The sequence below is a fragment of the Heterocephalus glaber genome, unplaced genomic scaffold, assembly GCF_053883595.1.
Source record: "Heterocephalus glaber isolate CG9 unplaced genomic scaffold, H.glaber_assembly_v1.0 deba00001600, whole genome shotgun sequence".
NCBI classification, from domain to species: Eukaryota; Metazoa; Chordata; class Mammalia; order Rodentia; family Bathyergidae; genus Heterocephalus; species Heterocephalus glaber.
The window spans coordinates 43079489-43105514 of NW_028258372.1; the positions used below are offsets into that span (position 1 = coordinate 43079489).

The 26026-nt window shown below is 51.0% G+C and overlaps 1 protein-coding gene across 1 annotated transcript in view; it reads right to left on the bottom strand.

Moving 5' to 3' along the window:
- Nucleotides 1–26026, bottom strand: part of Cd34 (CD34 molecule) — a 63629-nt gene that overhangs the window by 11124 nt on the left and 26479 nt on the right. Inside the window, exons 2-4 of the mRNA XM_004862041.4 lie at nucleotides 11027–11320; nucleotides 2024–2203; nucleotides 1169–1440 (exon numbers count right to left, since the gene is read on the bottom strand). Coding sequence (XP_004862098.2) covers nucleotides 1169–1440; nucleotides 2024–2203; nucleotides 11027–11320 — 746 coding nt within the window. The remainder of the gene's footprint in view (nucleotides 1–1168; nucleotides 1441–2023; nucleotides 2204–11026; nucleotides 11321–26026) is intronic.

A 26026-nucleotide genomic window follows, 5' to 3' on the forward strand; every position in this document is an offset into this window, starting at 1 on the left:
TAAAAGTTTTAGGGAAAGGGACATTTTAAAAAGTGTTAGGGGACCAGAGGTTTTTCATACAAATTGAGCATGTCTCATTCCCAAATCCAAAATCTGAAATGCTCCAAAATCCAAAACTTGACATGAGTAGGGATATTCACACCATGAAACCTTGTTTCTGCACAAAACTACTGAAAAGTACTGCACAAAGTCACCTCCAGGCTGAGTGCATTAAGGTGTACTATAAAACAGGTAAATTTAGGGTTTTGACTTGACCCCCATCCCCAAGATATCTCATTATGTATCTGCAAATATTTCAAATTTTTAAGAATCCCCAACCCAGGACACTTCTGTCCCTGAGCATTTCAGATAAGGGGTATCAGCCTGCCTCCTCCTTCCCCTTCCACCTGACACTGCCCTCACGCGTAATCAAGCCTTTGCTTACCAGCCTGGGCTTGCAGGAGACTATTTGCAATCCCGGTAAACACTGGCTTGGATGACACAGATGTGGGATGAGCAGGGTCTTTTCCTATTTGAGTTGTTTTCCCTTAACGAAATTACACGCTTTCAGGAAGGCCAAGCAGGCAAACAGATAACGAGGTGGCCAGACAGACTCCAGATCCCTACGCTGGCTCTTAAAAAACAGACACCAGGCAGGCCCCTCCTGCATGTCCTTAAGCTCCACACTCTCAAGCCACTGACAGCCACGATCTCAAGGCCAAGAAGGACAGGCTGAGCTCACCATCTCTGGTACCCAGTTCTTACCCCTGCCAATGATGTCCTCCTGCACCTCCATGCCTGCCACAACCACCAGACTCTCTCACTTGCAGGAAACACTATGTGTCCTAAATGCCTTGGGAGAAGCAGCTTCATTAAATAGGGGATGGATTCCAAATTCCCAAAGGGAAAGGATGCACGGTCAAAGCCACACCCACAGGTACCGAAAGGATGCCGAGGGCCGGATGACCTCTGAGAGTCTCTTTTACTTTCTATTTCCCAAAGCACAGATCAGCCTGCCACCAGACTCCACCCTTTTCCTGGCTTCTACACTTCTCGGCAGTATGGAAAGCGCATGTTTCCATGCTGATCCCCACGTGACCCAAATCTCACGGGCTAGCAGGAAGGAGGGGAGAGAGAGCTTGGTCCCATACATGTGCATCGAGGGGCATTTCGGGCCCGGTGCACCCACCTGGACCATGCTCGGGGCAGGAGAGGATGACGTATAGAGTTCGGTGGGCGACGTCGCCACAGGGCTGGTGCCAGTGGACGAGTAATCCAAAACACTGACAGGGGCTGTGCTGGGCTCCGAGGTCACGTTTGAAGTCGACGTGTTTCCTGTGGTGGTGACCACTGGGGTGGAGGACGCCCAGGTGTCTGGGGAGGTCTGTGACTGGATGGAAGAGTTTGTGGATTCGGGGAACAGAGTGGTTCCAGAGGTAGATGTGAAGTTGACTGTAGTCTCTGAAACACATGCACGGACATAGGAACACACGCGTGAACAGACCACCTCGGGTCACGGTGAGTGTGGACATCTTACCTGGAAGCAGAAGTACGGGGAGCTAACAGTTTTTTCTGGTCCTACCCCAGACAGAGCTCACTTCAAGCCAGCTGTTAGACCCACAGCTATAAGCTAGACTCTACTCCAGAGGCCCTCCAGACTGAAGGGAGCCAGCTGCTGTGTTACCCTGAGGAGCCAAAGATGGGCCCACCTTCCTTCATCCAGAAGAGACCAGACCCCTCTCTATGGAGCCCCCGTCCGATCTTTATTACCAGCTGAGCTCGGCACGAGAGGAGAGGCACAGGGAGCATTGCGGCTCAGGGTCAGCTGCGGAGGCGCTGCCCGAGGAAGCTGTCACCACAGGAAGAATCATCTGAAACCTGCCTCTGGGCCCCCTAAGCATGATGCCCACCCTCCCAATGCAGGACTAGAATGGCTCCCGCTGCGGGAGGGCGGCTAGGGGGGAGCAGCCTGCAAACACCCTAAGGGCTTCGCCTCCACACCAGCAGCGTGGGCTTCAGCACTGCAGGCACAAACTCCCTGTACCTGAGACAGCTGCTGTGGTCTCCATGGTGTCGACAGACACAGGGTGGGGGCTGGTGATTCCGGGGACCACTGGTTCTGTGGTCTCCTGGTGGGACCCACTGGTAGGAACCGGTGAGGACACTTTCAAGGTGGATGTCTCCGTGGTATCAGCAGTCGGGCTGACATTGGTGAAGCCAGAGGCTGCAGGAAAACAAGGAGGAAAACTCAGAATGCAAGCCTTCCTGACATCAAACCTTCCACGACATCACCTGATTCAACTCCTGGATTTCAGGTAGAACATTCCCTGGGCCCCAAGCTACAGAGCACCAGCACCAACGTCTTCCTGGACGGTGGACTCATTTCCTATTGCTAGACAAGAGCAAGCAAAAGCTAAAGCAAGTAAAAAACTAAAAAATTACAGGCACACACGTGTCTGGTATAGTTTTTTTTAAAATGGGGAAAAGTTATAAGCAATGAAATGAAATATAACAGGATAAATGAAATATGCACTTAATATACCATCATCGCTACAATAATCATATATGTAATCATCAAATAAATATTTATGGAAACTGTAGCAACATGCAAACATGAGGCAATGTTCATAATGTGTTCAGTAAAATACCAAAAGTATAAAATTACATATTCATAAATTTTGCAAAGATTGAAAATCTGAGGAAGGACATGTTTCTATTTCCCTTCCGATGCCGCTCTTTTTCGGTCACTCTCTGCCCAATACGTTAACTCTTGGATAATCACACTCACTATATCTGAATATCTTAAATCTCCTAAAAACATCTACCTTTCTAGGTCTTTTCCATTCCCAAACTCCCTTCACCCTTTTGCTCATGACCTTCCAGCACATTCTCCTTCCCTGTTCCTGGGTACGCTCAGCTGTAGCAAGCAAACCCAGTTGTTTTTGTTTGTTTTTAGACAAAGGCTGGCCTTGAACTCACTATGTAGCCCAGGCTGGCCTCAGATTCATGGCGATCCTCCTGCCTCAGCCTCCTGAGTGCTGGGGTTATAGGTGTGTGCCACCACGCCCAGCTTCTGAGACTTCTTTTAGGAAGCTTTGACCTAGGAATCCTGCTGATGGACTAGAGAACTAAGGCCGGGTTTCTCATCAAACATGGAGGGAAGATAGCATTGTTTCGGCTCTGACAGTAACTAATTATGTGATTTAACGTCTGTGTGCCTCAGTTTACTTATCTCTTAAGTAAGGGCCTGTTCTGTCTGCCTTACACAGATTGTTGGGAAAATCCATGCGGTGACAAAGCCTAAATTCCTACGGTAGACTGTTCCTGGGTTAGTCAGTCTCCAGAGCTTCATAATTCCCTTACCCTTTCTTGCATAAACCATCTTTAGAGTCAGGAAGAGGACTTCCACCTCCACCCTGCACCTCAACAGGGCCCAGACCCCATCCTGCCTCTGGTGATGACCAACCGGGACGCACCTTGTCCTCTAGATCTCGCGTGGGGACCAGAAGTCCTGGAACTTCTTCTCAAATGGCTCTGTTCTCACATCCAGGACCCACATGGACCGCTTCTCTCAGCCCATCCTCCCAGAGTGAACCCCAGGAGCGAACTGCGGCATCTCAGTGTGTGTTCCCCAGGGTGGCCAGGGGACAGGACTAGCACTTAAGTGTGTAGCTGGGGTGTCCCATGTATTCATGCAAGACACCCCGGAAAGTGGGCCACAGCCCAAGCAGGAAAGACAGAAGGGCAGTGGGCAGGCCCAGGACCCAACCATCCAGATCAGCCACATGGGGCCCTGGATTCCAAGAGCTCGGTGAGAGGCCCAAACTCCAGTCTGGCCTCCCATGTGGCCCGAAGGTAGAAGCTCACTTCATTTACCAGTCTGTTGGCCTGACTTGTAACTGTCAGTAGGCCGACATACAGAATCAGGGTCTCTGCTGCACTCTGGCCCAGGGCCTTGGAGAAACTGGGTAGACTTGGTCCTTGGAGCTGATTCCTGCACTACCATCGGCAGGGAAAGGCCTCAGGACACCCTAAAGCTTGTCTCCAAATTCTCTCCACTGACATCTAGGTCTGGATTTTTTCCTCAGGTGTCCAGGTAAACAGCGACGTAGAATGAAACCTTGTTTCCCTCGGCATCGATTAACCTGAGACCAAGAACGCCTCCCCTAAAGATAACACAGGGTGTCACTCTCCCACCCCGCCCACCTCCCGGCCTGCTGCGAGGAGGTGGACAGCAATGACCAGTGCAGTGACCACATCATAACATGTGTCAGCTGAGGAGAAGGATGAAGCCACATTACTATCTGCCTCAGAGATGAAGAGCTAAAGTCACCAGGGTGCTGGGCCAGAGGGAAGGGCATACATTGCACCAGGCAAGAGGCAGTGGACACTGAAGCTTATCTGAACCTTGAGTAGCTACTGCAAGGCAGGCAGGCTGCATGGGGGCTGCTAGGGATCTGGTGCCCTCTGCCACTGGAGAGGAAGGGAGGGACTGGAGGTGGGCCGAGCAGACAAAGCAGCTGAAGAAGTCACCCTAGGCCCCTAGGCCCCGCCTTCTCCAGATGGACACACCTCCGCAATCCGACTCCAAGACAGGGAATTATTACGGGCCAGGTGAGGTGAAGGCAGGACACTGGACTGAGGGGCCGTGCTGTCGGCAGCACTCATGACACCCCAGGAACCCCCTCTCCGCCCACACCCTCCCTCCTCTCCCCCAACGCATCAATTCCCCGGAATCCCATCTGGCTCTGTCTGGCCCTGCCCTCTTCCCTCTCCAAAGGAAGCCGGCCTGGCTGAGGTGATGTCATGCTCTGAACCCCCTCCCCCAGGGGCCTCCTTCACCCAGACAAACACTTCTGAACTTTTCCAGATGTGAAGAAAGGCCTGCTGCTAGTTCTGAGGACAGAGGCGCCTGAGCCAGAAGAATGAAGCAACTGTGGGCCCTGGCCAGCTGCTGACCTGCTGGGGACGGGCTCCCTGCTGCAGCAACCTCCTCCCTCCCACAGGCCAGGCACAGAGGACAGGGAAGTAGGGTTTGTGCACACAGGAAAAGCAAATCATCCTCAGAGTCACTGCTCGGAGCCGAGGGTGAGCAGAGGGGCTTCTGAGGCAGTGGAGGAATGGCACAAAGAGGAAGGCCAGAAAGGCAAGGCAAAGGGATGGGCCGTGTGGCCTGGCACAGAGCAAAGGCCACCGGGCGAAGGGCGCCTTCCAGAGGGCTCAGGTGAGCACACGGGAATGGAAGCTATGACATACTGCCAGGCGAGACGCGTCACTTCTTCCTCACATGTCCAGGGCCAGAGCCATCAACCCCAGCTTCCCCTTGTATCTGAGCTTCTGAGCCCCAACTCTGAAGGGGGAGCAGCAACCCGCAGGCCACCCCACCCCACTCCCAACAGCAGCGCGTGCACCCCAGCCCCGCAAAGAACTAGACGAAAGGCTGAGCGGAAGGCTGCCGCAGTCCATCCTTAGCTGAAACGCCGAGGGACCCACGGGACCGCAGTTAACCCTGCACAATCTTGTCTCTCAAACTGGAAGCCAGGGAGGTGGCTGAGCTAGCAGGACACCAGTGGGCGGAGATTAAGAAGCCAGTCAGAAGTCACAGGATGGCTGCAGTGACATTCACACAGTGATCGCCACAGGTGCCCCTCAGAGGCGCACAGTCCTGAGAATGCTGATCTGACATCCTAGCCGAGGCTGCAAACTAGGAAGAGACTATCAGAACAAATACTGGGAAGCAACGGCTCGAACTAAGAAGTGAAAATAAATGAAAGACAGACCTGAGCACCAAATCCACACTGGTGTGGGTCATCACCGTAATGAACGATGCCCACACCTCAGTAAGCACTACGGAAGCCACTGAACTGCGGGCAGACACACCCCTCCCACACTACCTCTTAGTCTCAGGTCAAACCCTCGGCAGGGACAGAGCTGGGGCCATGTGTTCTGAAAAGACTTCTACCTACAACTGGAACATCAGAGATCCCGCGAGTTCTGTTATCTAAATAGATTCCTGGACTTAAAAAGACTAAGTTTCTGGGTATTTCGTCTAGCTTTTTGTAGACTCCCCTAGTTTTCCTTTTCCACTGCTGCTGTTTCCTGCTCTCAGCCAGCAGGGCCCAACCTGCCCACCCATCCAAACTGGAGCGGCCAGCCAGAGAGAAACGTTGTTGCTGATATGTTTTGCTGTTGTTTGAGTATGGAGACTGAACCAGCCCAGGGGCACTTTGCCACTGAGCTGCACAACCAGGTGTTCTATTTGGTTGGCTCTGCACTGAGCCAACGCACCGCTCAATCCTTTATTTTGGGACAGGGTCTTACTAAGTCGCTCAGTTGCCTATGCTGACCTGGAACTCATAACTTTCCAGCCTCAGCCTCCTGAGAAGCTGGGACTTTGGTGGGCACCACCACACCTGGCACACACCTGTGATCCCAGTCCTCAGGAGGCTGAGGCAGCAGGATTGCTGCAAGTTCGAGGCCAGCCTGGGCTGCACAGTGAGTTCTGGGCCAGCCTGAACTACATAACGAGACCTGACTCAAAAAACAAAACCAAACCAAAAACAAATGGTCCTCTTCCGGGTTGAGTGGCCTTGGGAAGTGGTCATATTTCATCTCTGTAAACCTCTCCCAAGGTGGAGTCAAAGCAGAGCCCACCTCTTAGCTGTTCTGAGGAACCAAGGAGATTATGCAGTAGGCCTGCCTGGAAACTGCTCAGAACCCAGGCCCTGTCACGCTAGGCCCCTTCCTCTGCTTCCCGGAGAGCTGAGGACTTATCTGGAGCGTTCATCTGGCACAAGCGTGCAGATGCCGCTTCCTCAGGACGGCACTAACGGGCCCTCAGCGGGATGGCACATTTCCTCTGTGCCGAGACTGCTCCTCCACCCAGGTGTTTTCCACACGGCCCCCCGCACAGTGCTGGGAAGCCAGGAGGCATAGCAGGCTGAACAGCACCACGCTGCGTTTAGAGGAACTCTATTAAATTAGGGGGCACCCATGAAAGATCACTGGGAGAAGAGTCCTACCGAGTGACCCCACTGAAGGCCTGGCGTTGTTTCTTCCAGGTCAGGGGCTGGGCAAACTATGGCTTAGGGAAGGAATCCAGCGCAGGGGCAGATTTTGGTAGGGCGTGTGGGAAGTGTCTTAAGACAAAGAATAGGCATCAGAAACCCTATGTGGCCCCTGAGACCTAAAATATTTACTGTGTGGCCTTTTCCATGAAAAGTTTGCTGACCCTTGATCTGAAAAAGAAGAATTGGCAGAGGGAGAATAAATTACTTTCTTCGAGATTCATTTCACTTAACACAGGACTGTATTTTCCCCGGGGTCTCCCTCAGTCCCGTGGAGCACAAAATCAGAGCCATTCCATCCCTTCCCCAATGGGATCCCAAAGGTCTTTAGGAATTTTCATGAAGGACCAGATTAAAACTATGACAGTCAGGGCCGGGGATTTAGCTCAGTGGTTTTGCCACCTGCTGCGCAAGCACAAGGACCCGAGTTTGATCCCCAGTATCAAAAATAAATAAATACATACATAAATAAAACTATGACAATCAAAATCATAGAATCAGAATGATTAGAAATTACAGGAAGGCTAATTCTACTATAATGCAAGGGGGGGAAAAACAAATGCTATTTTTTAAAAGGATGAGCTGCTTTGGGGGATTAGGTGAGCCACCCGGAAGGGGTCTTGCTGGGGACGCTTCCAATCCCGGGTCTCCACGAGTCTGAGTCGCTTTGCACTAGAAGGGGGTCTGGGTGCTGGTGAGGCCGCCAGCATCTGTGCCTGGGGTCCTGAGACTGCCCTGTCCGCCCCCCACCCCACGCTGTATCCCAGAGCACCTAATATCCCAGGATTCGCAGGCTGCCTACTTTTCTCCCACTTGCCTTTTCCTCAAACGCCTTGTGCCTCTGACTCCTGGGTCCCAGCCCAAGGTCTCTGTCGGGCACTTCCGTACCATAAGCTCACCACGTACCCAGCCACGCCAGGCCAGTGTGAGTAGCCAATTTTTACAGCAGGTTTGCGAGCGCGGAGTAAGACTACAGGGCAGTGCCAAAGAGACAGCAGCATCCCCTTGAAATGTCAGACACTGCACCACAAGGAAGCTGCGCCCTAAGGACTCTCGCTGGCAGCCAGGTCGTTCCCACCCTACCCCCTTTGTTCCTTTACTGCTGCAGGCACCTCCTCCTCCTTCCTCCACTTCTCTTTCTGGGCTCCGGTGCCCCTCACCCATCTCTGGGCCCCACCCAAGTGCGAGGCCCAGTTTATCATCCACAGCAGCTTGGCCTCCTGCACGCCCTCCCTGGCACACCAGGGTTTGCCCTATTCTCACCCACAGACCCACTAACACATTTTCCTAAACAATGGAGCGAGCTACTTAGAGATGCCGCTCCCCCTGAGAACGACATGTTTTTTCTTAATTTTTTTTCCCAAATCAGGAAGGCGCAGGCTTCCCACTTAAGCAGTAGGTCTTTTCCTTTGCATCTGAAGGGAAGTGATTCATTCCCTGCCGGGGTCTGGCCTGCAGGTCTGGGAGGGACACCTCCCTGTGCCTCCCTATGTGGCCATCCACTCTTCCAAGATGCATCTTTGTTCTTAGAGCACAAAATCAGGGCCCTGGAGACTAAACATCGTAGAGAATGTGTTTTCATTTCTTAGCTAAGGAGGGAAGAAAATGCTCTCATTAGGGAAGTCAAAGCCCCCAAAATATGGAAATTGTGCCCTGAAGACTGTGAAGGTTTCTTTGAAGCGTGGTTTTTGGTTCTCTTTTGCATACCTTCACATTTTTAGCCCTCTGCACTGCAGGGCATTTAGTGAGAGCAACTGAAGTCGGTGAGAGAGGCAAGCCAGTGTACCCCGAGTCCTGGTGCACTCCTGGTGCACACCCAGCCCTGAACCAAGCCCCCAATATGAGTCCAGCCCCTCTAGCTCAGGGCTGAAAGGAAACCAGGCAACAAGACCACCGACAGTGGACCTGTTCCTCCCCTGTACTTGTTTGTGCAGGGCTCTGCTCCTGAGTTTATGGGCTGCAGTTTGGCACTTCTCGCCCCAGCTCTGGGGGACAAAGACTCAGAAAGGCAGGCGATGAGGACAAATGAGTGAGGAGGCCCAGGAGGTGGAGCCACAGGCAGAAGGGACGCCAGCAGGAGACCGTGGCAGGGTTGGTCTTACAGGGGAGAGACTGGGGACCACTGAATTAGTCAGAAGTCCCCAAGGCGACTCTTCCTCAGCGACAGGGCCATGTGGCCCAGAGTCAAAGGGTGGAGTCATCTCCCCTCTGGAAAACAGCTGATAAAATTCTTTTCCCTTTTCTTTTTCCCTCCTACACAGAGCCCCAGACAGGATATGGGTGTGAGGTCCACAAGCACCAAGGACCAAAGGAAGAGAAGAAATATGGGAGTGCAGGCCTGGGGCACCGTCAGGATGAGGACCGCCGGCCTCTGGAGGAGAGGGGCCCTGAGCCCCATAAGGGGACTGGCCGGTTCCGGGGCAGTGCTGCCTGGGGACCCCAGCCCACCCTGACCCTGACCAGGAACCCACTAGGGATTGGCCTTCATGTCTCTGGCCATGCCAACACGTCACAGGCGCAGAAAAGAGATCTCCCCAGAGCAAATGCTCTGTTGGGGTGGTAACAAAACGCACCGAACCCCTTTCTGCACTGAGTTTCCCAGCAATAACTGATGACTGATTTGGAGGATTTCCCCCCGAAACCGTCCCACTTTCTGCCCTGGCCACTGATCACAAAGGCACAGTCCCCCATTTCATGGGCCCCCAGTGCACCTTGGTACAGAAAATAACTCTTAGCGTCAAAAGCAAAACAGATCTGAACAAAAGCCCTCGGCAGCTCTTGGGGAAGGTGAGGTGCTAGAATTGGCCAAGTCCTCTGGCAAGGCTGGGCACAGGGACCTGTGTCCCACCGCCTCTCCAGAGCCGAGCCAGTTAAGTCCTCAGGGTCTCTGCCCAGTTTTGCAGAAGCCCCACTCCCTCCACCCTCGCCCCTGCAGGTCTGGCCCAGGCAAGACTGCACCCGGCCTGCTGAGGAAGTAAGGGTGGGCCTGGCTGGCCCAGGCCCAGCATCCCGAGCCCTGAAGGCAAAGGAGGGGGTGGCCTCGCCGGGCACCTGAGCCAGCCAACCCGGCCCTGCTGTGGGGGCGCAGGCAGGGCTTTCACCCCGAGACGAGAGCTCCACCCTGTCCCAAAGAGCATGCCCTGTGCTGCCACACGGGCGACCCGACCTCACTCAGCGCCTCAAGCCTCTGCCGGTGGCCTCCTCCAGGGCGACCCAAAAGAGGACGTTTAGCAGAGGAGCCTGGAAGCAGAGTCCCGCGGGTGGGTCTGGGTCACTCTGCAGGTCCGCACAGTGGGTGGCCTTTAGCATATGGAGCGTCGGAAGGGGATCCCCGGAGGGCTAGAAGCAAAAGACTGGGCAGCTTGCAAAGTTCCAAATCTCCAGGTGCTGAGAGGCGCTGGCCTCCCACGTGACTGTGACTTTTTTGGCCAAAGTGAGCAGGGGCTTCAGAACAGGCGGAGGTGTGTGTGAGCTGCAGTGTCCTGACCTGTCCACCAGCTTCAGGGCGGGGCGGGGCGGGGCGGGCAGGGAACTCCGCTGGGGTCTTCGCAGGAATCTGAGTCGCGGTGCGGACGCCCTCTACCTCCCCTCCTCGCCAGGTCGTGGGCCGGGCAATTCCAACTCCCTTTCCGTATTCACCGAGGCTCACCCACGGCTGCTCCTCATTCCAGACTCCTCCGCTCGCCTCCTGGCCTTCCTCCCGGCCTCCGGGGTCGTGGGGCCCGTGGGCGCCCGGGCTTCCCCAGCGACGCTCCCCCTCCAGCCCACGCCAGACAACTTCCCCGCTCCGCCCTCCCGGGTGGGTGCTGCCTCCTGTGCGCCCCGCACCTTAGGCAGCCCGGCGCCGCAGCTCCTGCCCCCAGGGAGCTCGGTCCGCCCGCCCTCCCAGCCCAGGTGTGGGCGCGGTGCCTCCCTCCCCGCGTGGGTGCCCCCCCCCCTCCGCTGGGCCCGGGTCCCGCCCGGGTCCCTCCCGCACTCACGCAGCAGGCTCAGCAGGCAGAGCGCGGCGCAGCCCCACGGCATCCCGCGGAGCAGCATCCTTCCCGCCGCCAGAGCTGCGAGTGCGGCCGCGTTTATCCCGCCCTCCCGGAGGGGGTGGCCGCGTCCGCCCTCCTCCCTCCCCCTGGGCAGGGCCGGCCCCTCCGAGCTGCTCTGTCCTCCCAGGGCGCGCCCTCGGGCCGAGGAGGCGGCGCGGGTTTTTCGGGGCGCGCTCCAGCCGGACCCGCTCGCTTCGCCCCGCGACCCCCGCTCCCCACCACGCGCCTCTCCTTCTGCTGGTATTTAGTTTTAAGTTTTAAACCCTTAACAGTAATCTCGGGGAAGCGATCCACTGTGAAGCCCGAGTTCACCCGCGTGAAGTCTCCACGCGCCCCGGGCCGCGCACGAGCTCGGGCGCTGGGAGCCGCACGCAGGACCTCGATCGCGCCGTGGGCCTCCACCCCTTGCTTTCTAACCGCCAGACCTGCAGTGTTTGGTGGATTTGGAGGACTTTCCCTCTGTGCCTAGCCCTGCGTACCCAGTCAGTGAGGGAAAGCTACCTCCCCACGGAGACCAGGGAAGCCCTCCTGACATGTCACCCTCTCCAGCCCTCTTCAAGCCTCGAGGCTTCCCCCTGCTCTCCCTTCAGAAAAAGGACTGCCTGTGGGAGAAGTGAACTAGAAACTCCCACCTGGGCCTTCAGCCTTGCCCAGTTAAGGAGGCAGGGAGTGAAAAAAGCCCGGCTGGGCAGACCCTAGCGCTCGGATTGCTGTGCTGTTATTACAGGCAGCTAGGCCAGATAGAAATTGGCACACAGTCGGAGAGGAGAGGCACTGGGCTCTCAAGAAAGCCAGCAGGAAGAATAAAGATGTCAGAATTGTGGCTGGAGGCGCCTCCATAGACCAGGCCGCAAGATAAAGATGCAATGGCCAGGCCTACGCGCCTCCCTAAGGGATAAACAGTAACTTGCGATTATGTCATGATTTGCACCACCAGGTCTAGTAAATCCAGATAGGCATCAGTCACCCAAGTGGGTGACCAGAGCATCTGTCCCATCCCTGCCCAAAAATGTCTGTTCTGCCCAGGTGTCCCTGCTAAGTGACTCATTTCCCTGTGACATCAGTTTTAGCTAAGAAGCTATCCTCAGCATCCTGGAGGCTGATGGCAATCTGACCCACACGGGGAATTTGCTTATAAATGACCTGACAAAGGGCCTCCTCAGTGGCCACCCATTCAGGACCCCTCTTGGAAATGAGAGCTCCTCTTCTTTCTGTATTTCCAATAAAACTCTCCTAACTTCTTTCTTCGGTTCCAGACTTCATTCCTCCATGTTGTGGGGCCGCGAACCCAGCACATTTGACACCTAACAGAGCAGGAGCTGTATTTCTCCCATATCGATATCTGGTCCTAAAGGGGAAAAGGAAGGTCAGAGGGCACGAGGTCCCTTCCGAGTAGAGCCATTCCTCTGCAGACATCCGGGCATTAGGAGTGTAGGCCCATCTTTGTGTTCCATCTTAGAACTACAGTGTGTGAACCCCGAATAATCTCCTTCTTCTCATCTTATTGTCTAATGTTCCTTTAAATGGAAAACAAAGCTTTTCATCACATAGCAAAAGCAAAGCATAGTATGCAAATTTGATTGCAAACAATGGCAGAGGAGGAGTTTGTTTCTAAGTGTAAAAGTCAGGTCAGATGTGACCACATTGTGACAAAGGGCCCTGCAGCCCAGACCGAGAGGGCTGCAAATGCACTTTGAAATCGGCCTTGGTCTTGGGCCCCCAGTTAACATGAGGAACGCCGCCTGTCTTCCACTCCTTCAGCTCCCTCAGCCCCAGAGCTAGGTCTGCCTCCGGCACTCAGCCTGCGGTTGTAGACAAAATATGGGGCTGTAATCCTTGCTAGACATGAAATCCAACGTGATCCAATTGGCTCCAACTTTAATCCCAGATTTTTATTTCTGGTTACCTCAAATGCCATTTGTCTTCTAGAGTTGGACCATGGGAAATGGGAACATAGGAAACATTCCTCATACCTGAGCTTCTGAGCTACTTTTGAGATTGGAGAGAATGATTCAGGAGAGCAGAGTTTCTCAAAGCACAGCGTCCACAGAATCAGAGTCACAAGTAAAGGCCAAGAATCACACACACAGGAGAAGCCCTGCTATAGAAAGAAAACATGCTAGGTACAAAGGGTGGGGGTCGAGTGGGTGCCAGAGTTCAGGAGGGAAAATAAGAGGCACGTGAGGGCAGTGAATCTGTCCCTGTGAGAGCGGAGAGCTGTACTGGCCTGAAGGCTCTAGATGTAATGGGACTGTGGCCCTACACAGTGTCAGGCCACGCTGCACACTGTCCTGGGCCCTGAGCCTGATCCCCCAACTCACCCATCCTCGCTCAGCCTCCCACAATCGAGACGGCTGGTTCTTCCGCCTGCCTCACAACCGCAAGGTCCTGAGTTCGATCCCTGGTACCAAAAAAAAAAAAAAAAAGAATATGCCAAGCGAGAGGCTCTCCAGCCCTTTATAGGCCTTTGTAGATTATGACTTCTCTTACTATTAGGGGTTTGCTTCTTGAATCCTACCCCTGCCCAACACATGCATACTTCACACCAAATTAAAAACAGGCCCTCACCCACCCCTTGTTTAGTATAACATTACTGAGGTGAAAAACATGTCTTCGTTCATCTCTGTTGCAATAAGAAGTACCTGAGATCGGGTAGTTACAAAGAACAGAAGTTTGCTGTGACTCCTGAGATATCCAGGAGTGTGGCCTGCTTCTGCTTGGCATCTGCAGGGTCTTCTTACTGTCACAACGATGGAGGCAAAATGTAACTCCCGATCCGTTAGGTGACAAATGTGCCGAGTTCATGGTCTCACAACATCCAGGAACCATCACAAAGCAAAGGAGGACATTAGGGGAGTTTTCCTGGAAAGGAGGAGAGGAGGAAGAGCTCCAGGTGGGCTCCCGAATGGGGTGGCCAGCGAGGCCCTTTGTCAGGGGTAATTTATACAGCAAGGCACAGTGGGAGTGTAACGTGGGTCAAATCAAATCAACCTACAGGTCGCTGATATTGATCCAGTAGGGACACAAATCACCCGTCACATAGCAAGGATATATGGAAAGATCGCAGGAATTTGTGGAAAGGAAAAGGGAATGGGTCCAAGTGGAGTAAGGGCCACCTGCCTGAGCACAGATACCTACCTATCGGGTGGACCAGGTGGCAGTAATTACAGAATAATCTCAAGTTGCCGGTTATCTCCAGGGAGAGGAGCCAGTAGGCTACTGGTTGTCTCTCCTGAGGCCTGGCTCTCTCCAGATTTGCCTCTAGCTATAACTCAAGATGTCTCTGTTTTTTGTGCTGACTTCCTTGAGAGCCCAAGCTCTCTCTGACTATATTGACTTCTGTCTAACTTGGCTTTCTATAACAGTAACACAGAAGAGAGCACGGCAAGACAGAGTGAGCTGGCCAGAGAGACCTCATGTTTATGGCAGAGCTGCTCCTTCAGTAACCTGCCCACCCTCAGAGCTGGGTGCAGTTTCATCCCGGAGGGCGGAACGCTCATGACCCAAACACCTGTCAACGGTACCACCTCCAAATCTGAACATATCTGGGGATTAGGTTTCCAACATGCAAGATTCGGGGGATTCATTCAAAACACAGAAGTAAAAGATACTGACAATTCTGAGTTTTAAAAAATATTCTGCATTTTGTCTTTATAATGTAAACCATATTGGATGTATATAGAACTATTAAAGAGTTGAATTGCAATTTATAGGTCGAATAAGATTATCTTTTGTGGGCATTTAATGAAACACTTGTTAATTTTTATCTTTCCAGTTTCATGTTTTGAACCCTGACTTTTATCTCATGTTGTCAACTTTTTGAGGGGGGTTTTTGAAAGTGCTCAGGGTCTGGTCTCAACACGTTGCAGGTGGAGGTGTTAATGTGCTGGGAGGAAGCAATGAGAACCTGTATCCTATAGGGAGTCCCTCCTTTCCTCTTTCTGCTTGCCAGTCTCCCTCCAGTGCCTCCTTTTGGCAGAATCAAACTGGAAACCAGCAGTCAGAGGAGAAAAGTGTGGCATCTGATCCACAGCCCCTCTGTCCTGCCGAAGTTACCTTGATGTAGTAGCTGCCTCCGTGAAAAGCAGGCTTTTGCAGAGGGCACACACCTGGAAGACTGAGGCCAGAGTATGATGATCAAATCCCAAAGGCTAATTCATGGGTCTCTTTAAAACATTCAGCCAGAACCAAGAGGCAAGCGCTGGCGTTGGTTGACAGGCTGAAAGGACCATGTTACCTGAGTCTTGTGTTTCCTGGTATAACTAAGAGGACCGGATTTGAGACTCAGGAAGGCAGTTGGCAAATGGAAGATGCTTGGAATCCATCTGTATTTGCTTTATTGGGAGGTACAAGGGCGACTAGGCCTGGTCTTTAGTCTGCTCACATGGCTCATTAGTGTTCTGGTAGCCGTCCAACTTGTCAGCATTTCTGGAGCAGAGGATGTAGGAGCCATAGGTAATGATGTGGCCATCAGCCCAGGGGCGCCACCATCTGTACCTCGTAACTTAAAGCTTGCTTTTTCTAACCACTTCACCTGTGGGTAACACTCTAGTTTATTTTCCCCTTTTGTAACAAATTCCATTTATTCTATTTTCACATGTCTTCTAAGTTACTAACTTATTATTTTTAGCACATCTTCTTAATTCTGCCTGTCTCACAAGTTACTGGCTTACATTTTTTATTTTTTTTTATTTTTTATTTTTTTGGTACTGGGATAGAACTCGGGACCTTGCATTTGCAAGGCAGGCACCGGAACCACTGAGCTAAATCCTCGGCCCTTGCTTACTTATTTTCTGTTGTTGTATTAGTTAGCTTTCATTGCTGGGACAAAATACTTGACATACACAATTTCAAGGAGAAAGGGTTTGTTTGGGCTCATGGGTTCAGTCCATGGCCTGCTGGCTCCAAGGGAGAAACATCATGGTGGAAGGGCCGGCAAAGGAGAGCTGCTTAGCTCATGGCACATAGGAAGCAGAGAGCTGGGGAAGAGCCCAGAGAAGAAAGGGTCAGGGGCCAGATAGAGTCCCCAAGGTCTCAGCCCCATTACCTTCCCAGTCACACTGGGAAGTGTGTTTACTAATAGTTTAGGTGTCTCTCAAGCCAATCAAATTGACAAGCAAAATTGAACATCACAATACTTCATAAAGCCAATGGGTTCTACCCATCCTGTTTGCTTTCTTGGATCTCTGTAGGAGAGCTGACTATTCTCAGACAATGGAGCAAACGTACATTATACCTTCGTCTGATAGAGTGGAGTGTAGAAGGGTGAGGTTGGACTTTGCAGGGCAGGGTAAATAACTGTCACAAATCCAGTGTCATATATTTTTCATTCTGATAACCATTTTCCTTGCTCCATTTACTGAGTCATCTCTTCTCTGGCTGCCGACCTGTCGTGACACTTCCGTCATGTGTCAGTATTTTGTGTACATATGGGCCTGGTTCTGGCATCTTCATCCACTGAGCAACATGCGCATCCCACTGCCTTTGCCAGATCCTTCCTGTAGCTTTCACCAAGTCCTAGCGTCTGGAGAACTAGTCTTCCCCTCTTACTTTTCTTTAGAAGCACCCTAGCTATTGTTCGTTTTTTATTCTTCCATACCTAGAGATAATTTCGTAAATGCTTGTCAGATTCCTTTCCAAAACAGCTTTTTGGATTTTGACCAAAATTGTCCCACCAATTAATTTGGGGAGAACTGAATTCTTCATTCAGCAAACTGGGTATATACTCCCTTGTGTGAGGCTTCTTTAAAGTTTACGATTTTCCCTGTAGTGGTTTTAGCTTATCTTTTGTTAGATTTATTCCTGGGTAATTGATGTCCTCTTAGACTACTGTAAATATTATCTTCTTTTTAATTACTTCTGTTGCTGATATGTGTAAGTACAATACATTACTTTCCATTAATCTTGTATTAACCTGTCAAATTCTCCTATTATATCTAAGTATTTGTAGATTCGTTTGGGTTTTATATGTAAATGATTATACCAAGTGCAAATAGTAATAATGTTGTTTTCTTTCCAATCCTTCTGCCTCTGCTTTGTTCTTCCCAAGTTAATGTACTGGCAAGAACACCCAGGGATGAAATATGTAATAATTCCGCACATCCCTGCCTCATTCCAGATTCTGAAGGATAAACATCCAATGTTTCTAATGTTTACATATTTGCTTATTTTACTTGTTAAGGAAATTCCTTTCTATTCCTAATTTACTAAAATATTTTTCTTTAATAATAAACTTATGCTGATGTATTTCAAATGCATTATTTATGTCGATTGAAATGATATAGTTTATTTCTTTTAATAGGTTAGTGTGTGAGTTAGATTAATGGATTTTCTTTCTTTTTTTGTTTTCTTCTATTTTTAATGATACTGGGTATTGATCTTGGGGCCTTTGCACTGAGCTATAGTTCAGCCCTTTTTTATTTTTCATATTGAGACAAGGTCTCACTAAGTTCTTCAGAAGGGGTTTGAGCCTGTGATCTTCCTGTCTGAGTCCTCCTGCATGCTGGCATGGAGCACCGTGCTCAGCCATAGATAAGTAGATTTTCTAACATTCAATCAGTTTGCATATTTGAGTTAAAACCAACTTTTTCATGCTTTATTATCTTTTTTACACATTTAGAACTTAATTTATGAATACAATCCTCTATTTATGATTTTTGCTTCTATACTCATAAATGAAATGGTTCTGTAATTTTTCCTTTATCTCTTTGTCAATTGGTTTTGGTATTGGGCTTATGAAATCCTCATAAAAATAAATTTAGAGTATTTTCCATTTTATCTATTCTCAGGAAGAGTTTTTATGCGGTGGATGTCTCCTTTTAAAAATGTGTTAGAACTTGCCTATAAAATTATTTGGGCCTGATATTTATTGTGGAACTATTTTATAATAGTGCTTCCATTTCTGAAATTGTCATGAAAGCTCTCAGATTTTAAAAAAATCTTGAGTAAATTTTGTTATTTTCCTAGGAAACCATGGGCTTATCAAATTCTTCAAATTTTGGTTGATAAAATTTCTATTTCTTGTTGATGTGTACTTCCTCTTGAGTATGTGCCTTTTTCATTCATATTATTCCCTGTTGGAGAATCATTTGTGTCTTAATTTTTAAAAATGTTTAATTCACTTTCCAAATTATTGGCCTATGGATAAGTACACACACACACACACACACACACACAGACACACTTCAGGCAAGTCAGCTATTGTCCCTATTTGCGAACACTTCTCTCCCTTGCCCTAGAGCTTTCTCCTAGACGGTGGATTACAGGCACCTGTACTATTCACTGCCTTCCTTACTCCTATGTGCTGCACATACATTTGTTTTCCACAGTCACCATTCATGTGTTCCTCTTACAAACAAAAATGATAACTAACACTTATTTGCTTTGGAAAGGAGAAAGATGGAAGCAGTTGCTGATGATTGCAGCCCCTCCCTTTGGTCCATCAGGGACTGGGCTGTCTGTGGAGCAGTGTGTGACATTTGAGGCCCTGGAAAGAGCTCCCGGGAAAGGTCAGAAATCCACTGTATGTGCATTGCCAGTGTGTCCACGCTTCTGCAATTGGCTTGCTCACTTCCCTGTGCCTGTTCTGGGTTTTCAGTAGCCCTTTCTGATGGTACAGGCCTAACTGCATCGCTCACAATGCTATCAGACAGCGTTTCCACCTCTGTTACAGCCAGGATATCAAAGGGGTTCAGGACACCCTTGGGGTAGGGTTGTAATCAGTTCAAGAAAATTCCAAGAAGGACTTTGCAAGAAAACATACGTACAAATACTCGGCAAAATATCTATCCTCACTGGGAAAGTCTCTTTCTGGAGCTGTCTACTGGTGAGTGTAGGGAAGGAATTTCCCTCACTAGAGGGTCACAGAGCCCTTCTTGAAGAGCCAGATCTTCTTGTACCCAGTACTGGCTCCAGTTCATGGCCCGAGGGGCTGTAAAGGCCAGGGAGGCAGGAGCCTTTGTCTCTGTCAACCTAAATGGAGTGTTTTAATGATATATATTTTATGGAAGCCAGAGTGAAGAGGGTGGCTATTTTTAACTCTGGGCAGGAAAAGGTGGCTGGAAAGGAAACATCTGTCCCTAACTATTCTCATGAGCTTCATACAGAGGTCTCCTCTATCATGAAACCATCAAAAATAAAATAAGGTGTTTGGGTCAGCCTTGGCTCTGAGGAAAAGGCAGGACATTCTGTATTCTCTTCTGAGTTGGCCTCGGCCTGGAAGAGACCACCTCAGAGGCAGAACGTGGGGAAAGGCTCAAGGACAGCCAAATTCCTGATTCCTCGGCCCTCCTAGTTTAGCATCTGCATCCAGAACAGCCCTACCCTCTAGGGTTCAAGCTTCGTAGACTCCTCAGCTGGGGTCGGAGGGAGCCCTGTGAGTGCCCGGATGCCCTCCTTGGCAGTGCAGTCATTCTGCCTTCCAAGGCAGCAAGAAAGTCCACCCTTCCTCCAAGCCTGCCAACTCCTGTGTGTCTGGATGGAGAGGAGTGGGACTCGGGTGAGCCTGCCAGGGGTCAGAGGCGTCTTTCCGCCTCGTCCAAGTGTCATCCATCATTCCTGGGTGCACAGAGGAAGTCGGTTTCATCCACCAGAGGCCCTGGGTGGTGTAAGGGATGGGCAGTGAGGATGGTCCAGGAGATCCACAGCCCGAAACCCAGGGCTCTTCCCCAGATGGAGCGGAGAAGAGGGGAGCAAGGGTGGTTGGCTGAAGGGTTCCCAGTCTCTCTTGGAAAACTGACCGGAAGAGTCACAGTGCAGTTCTGTTTTTTCTTTTTCTCATTTTCTCTTCTTGTTCAACTTTTTCCCCTCTTTCCCGTTTTTGGCCAAAGCTTGGGCCAGGAAAGGAATACTTTCTGTTTTCCAGCTCGAGCAGAGAGCTGCCAGGAGAAATGACAAGGAAACAACAAGAATAAAAGAGCCTGCGCTGAGCCCCTCACTGGCTCGGGGTGCACTCCCAGAAGAGCCGCCTGGAGCGGCAGGGCTCAGAGGGCGTGAAGCAGGGCTGCCAAATTGCATAAGTCTCTAAAGAGATCCATATGTCTGGGCCTCTGAGCTCAGGGAGGGGCCAATAACCTCATCTCCTGGACGGCAGTGTGTGCTCCTCCGCTGGGAGGACTAGATGTCATCTTGACTCCACGCTGCTAGACTCACGAAGGCGCAGCTTGGGACCTTGGGGTGCAAGGATCTGGGTGAGAGGAAGAGGGAGGGTCAGGGAGCAGCGTGGACAGGGAAGATGAAGTGTGTGAAGTGTGTAAGCTCAAGCCCGTGAGACACTGGGGAAAGAAGGCGCTTGGAAACTGCAGCACGTTAATTTTCTTTGAAAACGTTTCCCATGCCAGGACAGTTCTGGGGGAGCCATTGTGCCGAGGAGCGCCAGCTGGGTGCCCACTTCGTGGGGAGCCTGGACGCTTGTTCTCACAATCAGCGCTTCAGAGGCAGTGAAGGAGGGTCCACTCTTCCCCTCGGGTCTCCACACCCTAAAACGCAGCTTCCTTGGGGTGGAGGGGACCAGATGGTGCCCGGCTGTGAACCGCATTGGTCTCGTGGGGGTCAGAGGAAGATGCGGGGATCTTCCTGGAATCTTCCTGGCTTCCCCGAGGCCAGACTGCGGATATCTGAGGTGGTGCCGGAGTCTCCACGCGGATCCTAGCTGGGGCAGAATTCGTGTTTTCCTCAGTCCCCCTTGCCTCCTCTCCAATTCTAGCTGCAACTGGATCAGAAGTAGACGGTTTTGTGACTGTGGCCAGGCAGCTGTTTCCCAGATGCGGGCTTTCTCCAGAAAGGGCCGAATCCAAACTGGAGCGCATGGGCGGGATTGGTGGGTGCAGAAGGGACGGAACCTAGGAGGAGTCCTTGAGGGTGTGCGGGCCGAGGCGGGCAGGCACCGTGACCACCCGAAGCCTCCTGGAAAATCCGAGGCTTAGTGCTGGAGAAGCTCTGAGGGCGTCTTGGAATATTCTCGGCTCTCCTCTCCAAACTCTGTCCAAATGCACTACATTGTCCAAATGCACTACATTGTCCAAATGACCTGACTCATAGCGGCGTGTGCGTGTGCGTGCGCGCGCGTGTGCATTGGACAAGTAGAATTTTCTCTAGGAAGGTCTTGAACCTACTGCTTCTCTACCCCTTGCTACTGAATTTCCCACCTAGAATATCACTGGCCTCTCATCTGGTCACTCCACACTCCTGCTCTGTCTCCACATAACAGGCAGGGAAATGAACGTAAAATTTCACTTTCCTGCTGAAAAGCTTTTAGGGACTCTTTTTGGTCTCAAATAAAATCCGAATTCTTCACCATGGCCTCGAAGCCCTAAAAGGGCTGCGGTCCATCTGCTCCTCTGGTTTCAGTGCAGATTCTCCTCCTGGTTTGTCCATTCTCTTTGCCTTACCGGTCACTTCCCGCCCCTAAAAAGTCCAACATCGAGCCTTTCCCCAAACTTTCCCTTTCCCATTCCCCTGCCTATTTCTGCTCCAGTTTGGATTCTGCTCCTTCTCCTCTCCTTCCTCACCACCTAGTGCAGAATTAGCTTCCACCGGACTCTGTTTGTCTCCCCCACAGCACCCCTTTAAAACTCTTTGGTGGCTCTTATCAGTTTTGTAGTTATGCAGCCCCTTTTTATTGCTTGTCTTCTCCATTTGATTGTAAGCAACGCAGTGGTAGAAACCAGATGTATTTCGTGTGGTATGGGCCAAAAATAGACACTCCGAATAGTCACTGAAAGAATGAATAAACAGTATCTTCATTTGCTTTTGAGTAGTCCCCACTCTATAGTTTGCATATGTATTTTTTATTTTCCACATTAAGTTTAAAAAGTTGCTTTAATTTTAAGAACTAATATAGGATTGTCACATACTATTGTAGTCATTTTATAAAAGCAAGCTTTTTTGTACGTCAAAGAAGGATGGAACTCGAAGAGCACCCTTTCCAGGAAAGCATGATCTATGATGTTAATTCTCCTTCCCTTGCCTATGAGAACCTATGGCAGTGTTGTCACAGGTAGGCTGCAGGCTGTGGCAGGTGTTGGAAACCTTAGCCCGACCTCAGAGTGGTAGAGCTCTGAACACCCACGGGACCTGGGCCAACCCTTTCCCTCGCTCAGTGCTGGCATCTGGTTGATGACAGCAGGGCTCTCTGAGGAACCAGGAGATGGTTGCCAAGGCCTGCTCTCTACCTAGGGGACGGAGGGTGACCCTGTGTCAGAGCCACAGGCTGCCACTCGGCAGGGAGCAGGGTGGCCACTTCCTGGTCTGAGGGCAGCCAAGGGAGAGAGGGGAAGCAGCCGGAGTGGGTGGCCGATTCCTGTCTGACCCTTGGGGCTGTGCCCGTGGCTCCTGCCAGGCTCCCACACCTTGGCTAAGAATAGCTTTGCTCTTTCCTGCTGGCCTGCAGCCCTCCAGAGCCCAGAGGAAGGCACACTGGACTGGCTAACCTCAGGCGGGGCTGTCCCTTCCGGCCATTCTCTCCCCCGCTCTGGGGATCAAAGGGCCGCCAGGGACTTTGGTTCTAGTTTCTGAGGCTACCACCTAATAATAGTGCTGTGGTATGCAGGGACGGGTGGTATTCGGGCCGTCTTCTGAAGGGTGGGAAGCTGGAGGCCTTGAACCTGAGGACTCATGGTCTCAGCGCCAAGGGTTGGGAGCGTGTGCACATCAGAACCAAACACGGTTTTGTTTTTTTGGTCCCGGAGATCGAACTCAGGACCTTCTGTTTTCCAGGCAGACGGTGGAACCACTGAGCTAAATCCCCACCTCAGAACCAAACATGTTAGTGGGGGCCTCAAGGTGAACTGAGGTCAGAGCATCGGACCATGGGCCGGTGGCGAAGGACAGCCTGGGTGAGCCAGACCCTGCCGGGCCCGACGCCTGCATGGATACCAGGTGCACAGCCAGCTCCGAAACTGGCCTTCAGACAAGGCCACCAGCACGGGATGGTGGACAGGTGGGGTGGGGAGCCCTGCACAAGGGACTGCCCGGTTCTGGCTCCTGAGAAAATTTCGGGGCAATCCCATGTACCCCATGATGAGGGTGACCCTGTGATTTATCACCGAATCTGGAGCACTTTTGACGGGGAAAGTAGACTTTGCGGACAACTGTGTACAAACAGAGACTGTCCTGGGAGAACCGGAACTTCTGGTTCCTCTCACCAATTCCCGCTCTTGGGATCCTTCTTCCCTTCACCATAGATTTTCTGCCCAGATAGGCGCTGTCCTGGGTTAAAACAGCCTTAGAAATTGAGCTGCCACAGGAACCTGGGAATTAGGAGCATGCTCCCCCCTTCACCTGTCCCTGCATAACGGACTGGAAGAGAGTTAACTACAGAACCAGAGAAGTCGTGCTCCGAGCCCTGGCAGGGTGGAAGGACCGAAGACTTGTCAGGAAGCGCCATTGCCCAGCTGGGCAGGGGCAAGTGGGAGGCAGAGATCAGCTAAACTTCCAGGACCAGAGTGGCAGCCTCTGTTCCTTTTTTCGGTATGGAAATCCTGGGCCTGTAGTGAACCCCAGAAAATCTGTATCCTCTTTCGTGGCAAAGGAAGTTCAGCACCGGGCTCATCAGCTACGGTCTCCGGGACTCACTGCGTGAGCAGGCTGAGTGCTTGCAGACTGAGAAGTGCAGAAGTACCAGACACTGCTCTGTGTGTGTTTCCATATCAATTCCTGGAGCTGTGAAAACAAACAGGGCCGTGGCTTCACCCCTCCAGGAAATGCAGTCTAGCAGGAAAGACAGAGCCCAGGTCATTTGGGAAGAGACGAAACAGGAACCCCTCTTCTCCAGGTGCTGAGGACTCGTTACCTCCCTGTGAACACTCATCCGCAGAGACGGTGCTACTGTGCTGGGACTTCCTGGGACGCCTTGTGGGGTACCCCTGAGGACCCTATGTTCTGAATCCAGTCTCACCTGCCTTTGAATTCCAGCTCTACTAACTCGAAAATGGTATACGCTCTTTATCAAGTTCCTTAGCCCTCCACAATCTCTTAATCTACAAAAGCTAGACCATAATAGCATCTACGAGAAGTGATTAAAACATACAGTGAATGTTAGCCTTTGAAATAATTTATTACAGTAAAAGACACATGGCCATTAACTTTCCTCCAAATCCTCCCACACTTCAGCTTACCCCGTCCTTCTTGTCACTTACAGAAGCAGGTCTGGAAGTCCTCTTTTATGTCTTTACTTGTGCTGTCACGGCTGCCTCCCTGTCCTGAATCGACCCACAACATTTACCTTCTCTAGTCACTTTGACTTTGGGGGAGAGCCAGAAGTCTCATGGTGCCAGGTCTGGTGAATCAGGAGGATGAAGGATCGCTTCAATGTTGTTTTTCTTTTCCATTAAGTTTATTGGTACATTTTAGGTATACAATACGGTTTCATTCATCATTGGGATCTTGTACCTGTACATGATATATCTTGGTTCTTATTTTTTCTCCATTCCCTGCCCTCCCTTCAACCCTTCCATCCCTACCTATTTGCAAAGACTTTGTTTCTATTTTTTCCTTTTCTCATATTTTTTCCTTTCCCTTCTTTCCTTTCCCCTCCCACTTCCCCTGCTCCTTTAGACCTTTTCTTCCTATTTCACAATATCAATTATACATTTTGATCCTTATTTACACTTTCAGTTTCTCACACTAGAGAAACTATTCGGTATTTACACGTGTGTGTCCTATTTACTTTACTGAAGAGGTTGGCCTCAATGTGCATCCACTTAGCTATAAATGTCTCTAGTTTCTCATTCTTTCTGGCTGAGTAGTACTCCATTTTATTGAAAAACCACATCTTCTTTATGCAGTCTCCAGTTGATGGGCAACAGGGCTGTTTCCAAGCTTTAGCTGTTACAAACTGTGCTGGTATAGACATGGGTGTGCCTATATCGCTGTGCTAAGACTCTTCTAATTCTTTGGGGAAGACACCCAGGCGCCGCAGTGTTTTTTGGAGCTGCCCTCCTGTTAGACAACACTCGGCAGCAGCGTTCACTGTGGTTTCCATCATACCTTGTGAAGACACCCACAAAGCAGGTCTCTTAGAAGTAACTCCGAAGGTGGCAAGAACGATCGATGGGAGGGTCATGTTCAAAGTGAGGGGTGTTTTGAGGGGATTCATGGTAACGTGTGTTGTACTGTAATACATTTTGAAATCGGTCACTCGCTGAATATTTTGATCACTCCTGTACTCACAGTGCAGAACTTCGCAGCTCTACAGTGTGAGCGAATCACTCAGGCATCTTGTTGAAATGCGGACCTTTGACTCAGCGGATCCGGTCTGGGGCCTCAGCTCCTGCATGTTTAGGGAGCGCTTGGGCAGTGCCCATGCCACCACCCTAAGGCCAGATTCTGAGCAGAAGGTCATAGGAATATTGAAGGATCGCCTAAGTGCTGAGCACAGAGCTGACCAATGGTAGTTTAGTGCTCAGTAAGCGTTTACTTATTACTATTCAAATGCAGTATGCAAAAGCTCATGTGTCTCCATTTAAATACCTCCCCATTCATCCCATAGGATCATACTTTAAGAGAGAATTTCTCAATCCAGGGAAACATTTCCTGTCCCACCTCCTGGGTACCACATAAGGACAGTGCTTTTTACAGTGTGTGGCCCTGGGAGAAGCTGAGGACAGAGGGACTGCAGGGTGAGGGTGCATCACTAACACCAGGAAGGCAATGGCAACTTCCCCGGAAAGCCCCCATCGGAGCAGTGGGGACTCTTTTGGAAGGAACTAAACACAAGATCCCTGTGGCTGAGCACTGCCAGTGTGGAAGCTGCAAGGGCCTCATTCTCGGACTCCGTCCGTAGCAGAGAAACCAGGGTGCAGACATCAAAACACGACTGAAGTCTAGGTGTGTCTGCAAGCCTTCGTGGTTTTAAAATACAGCATCTAGTTGGGTGACACGGAGGGGGAGAGAGAGAGGGAGGCTCTGTCCCTCCCTCTTAGCTCTGAGCTTGCTGGCGACTGC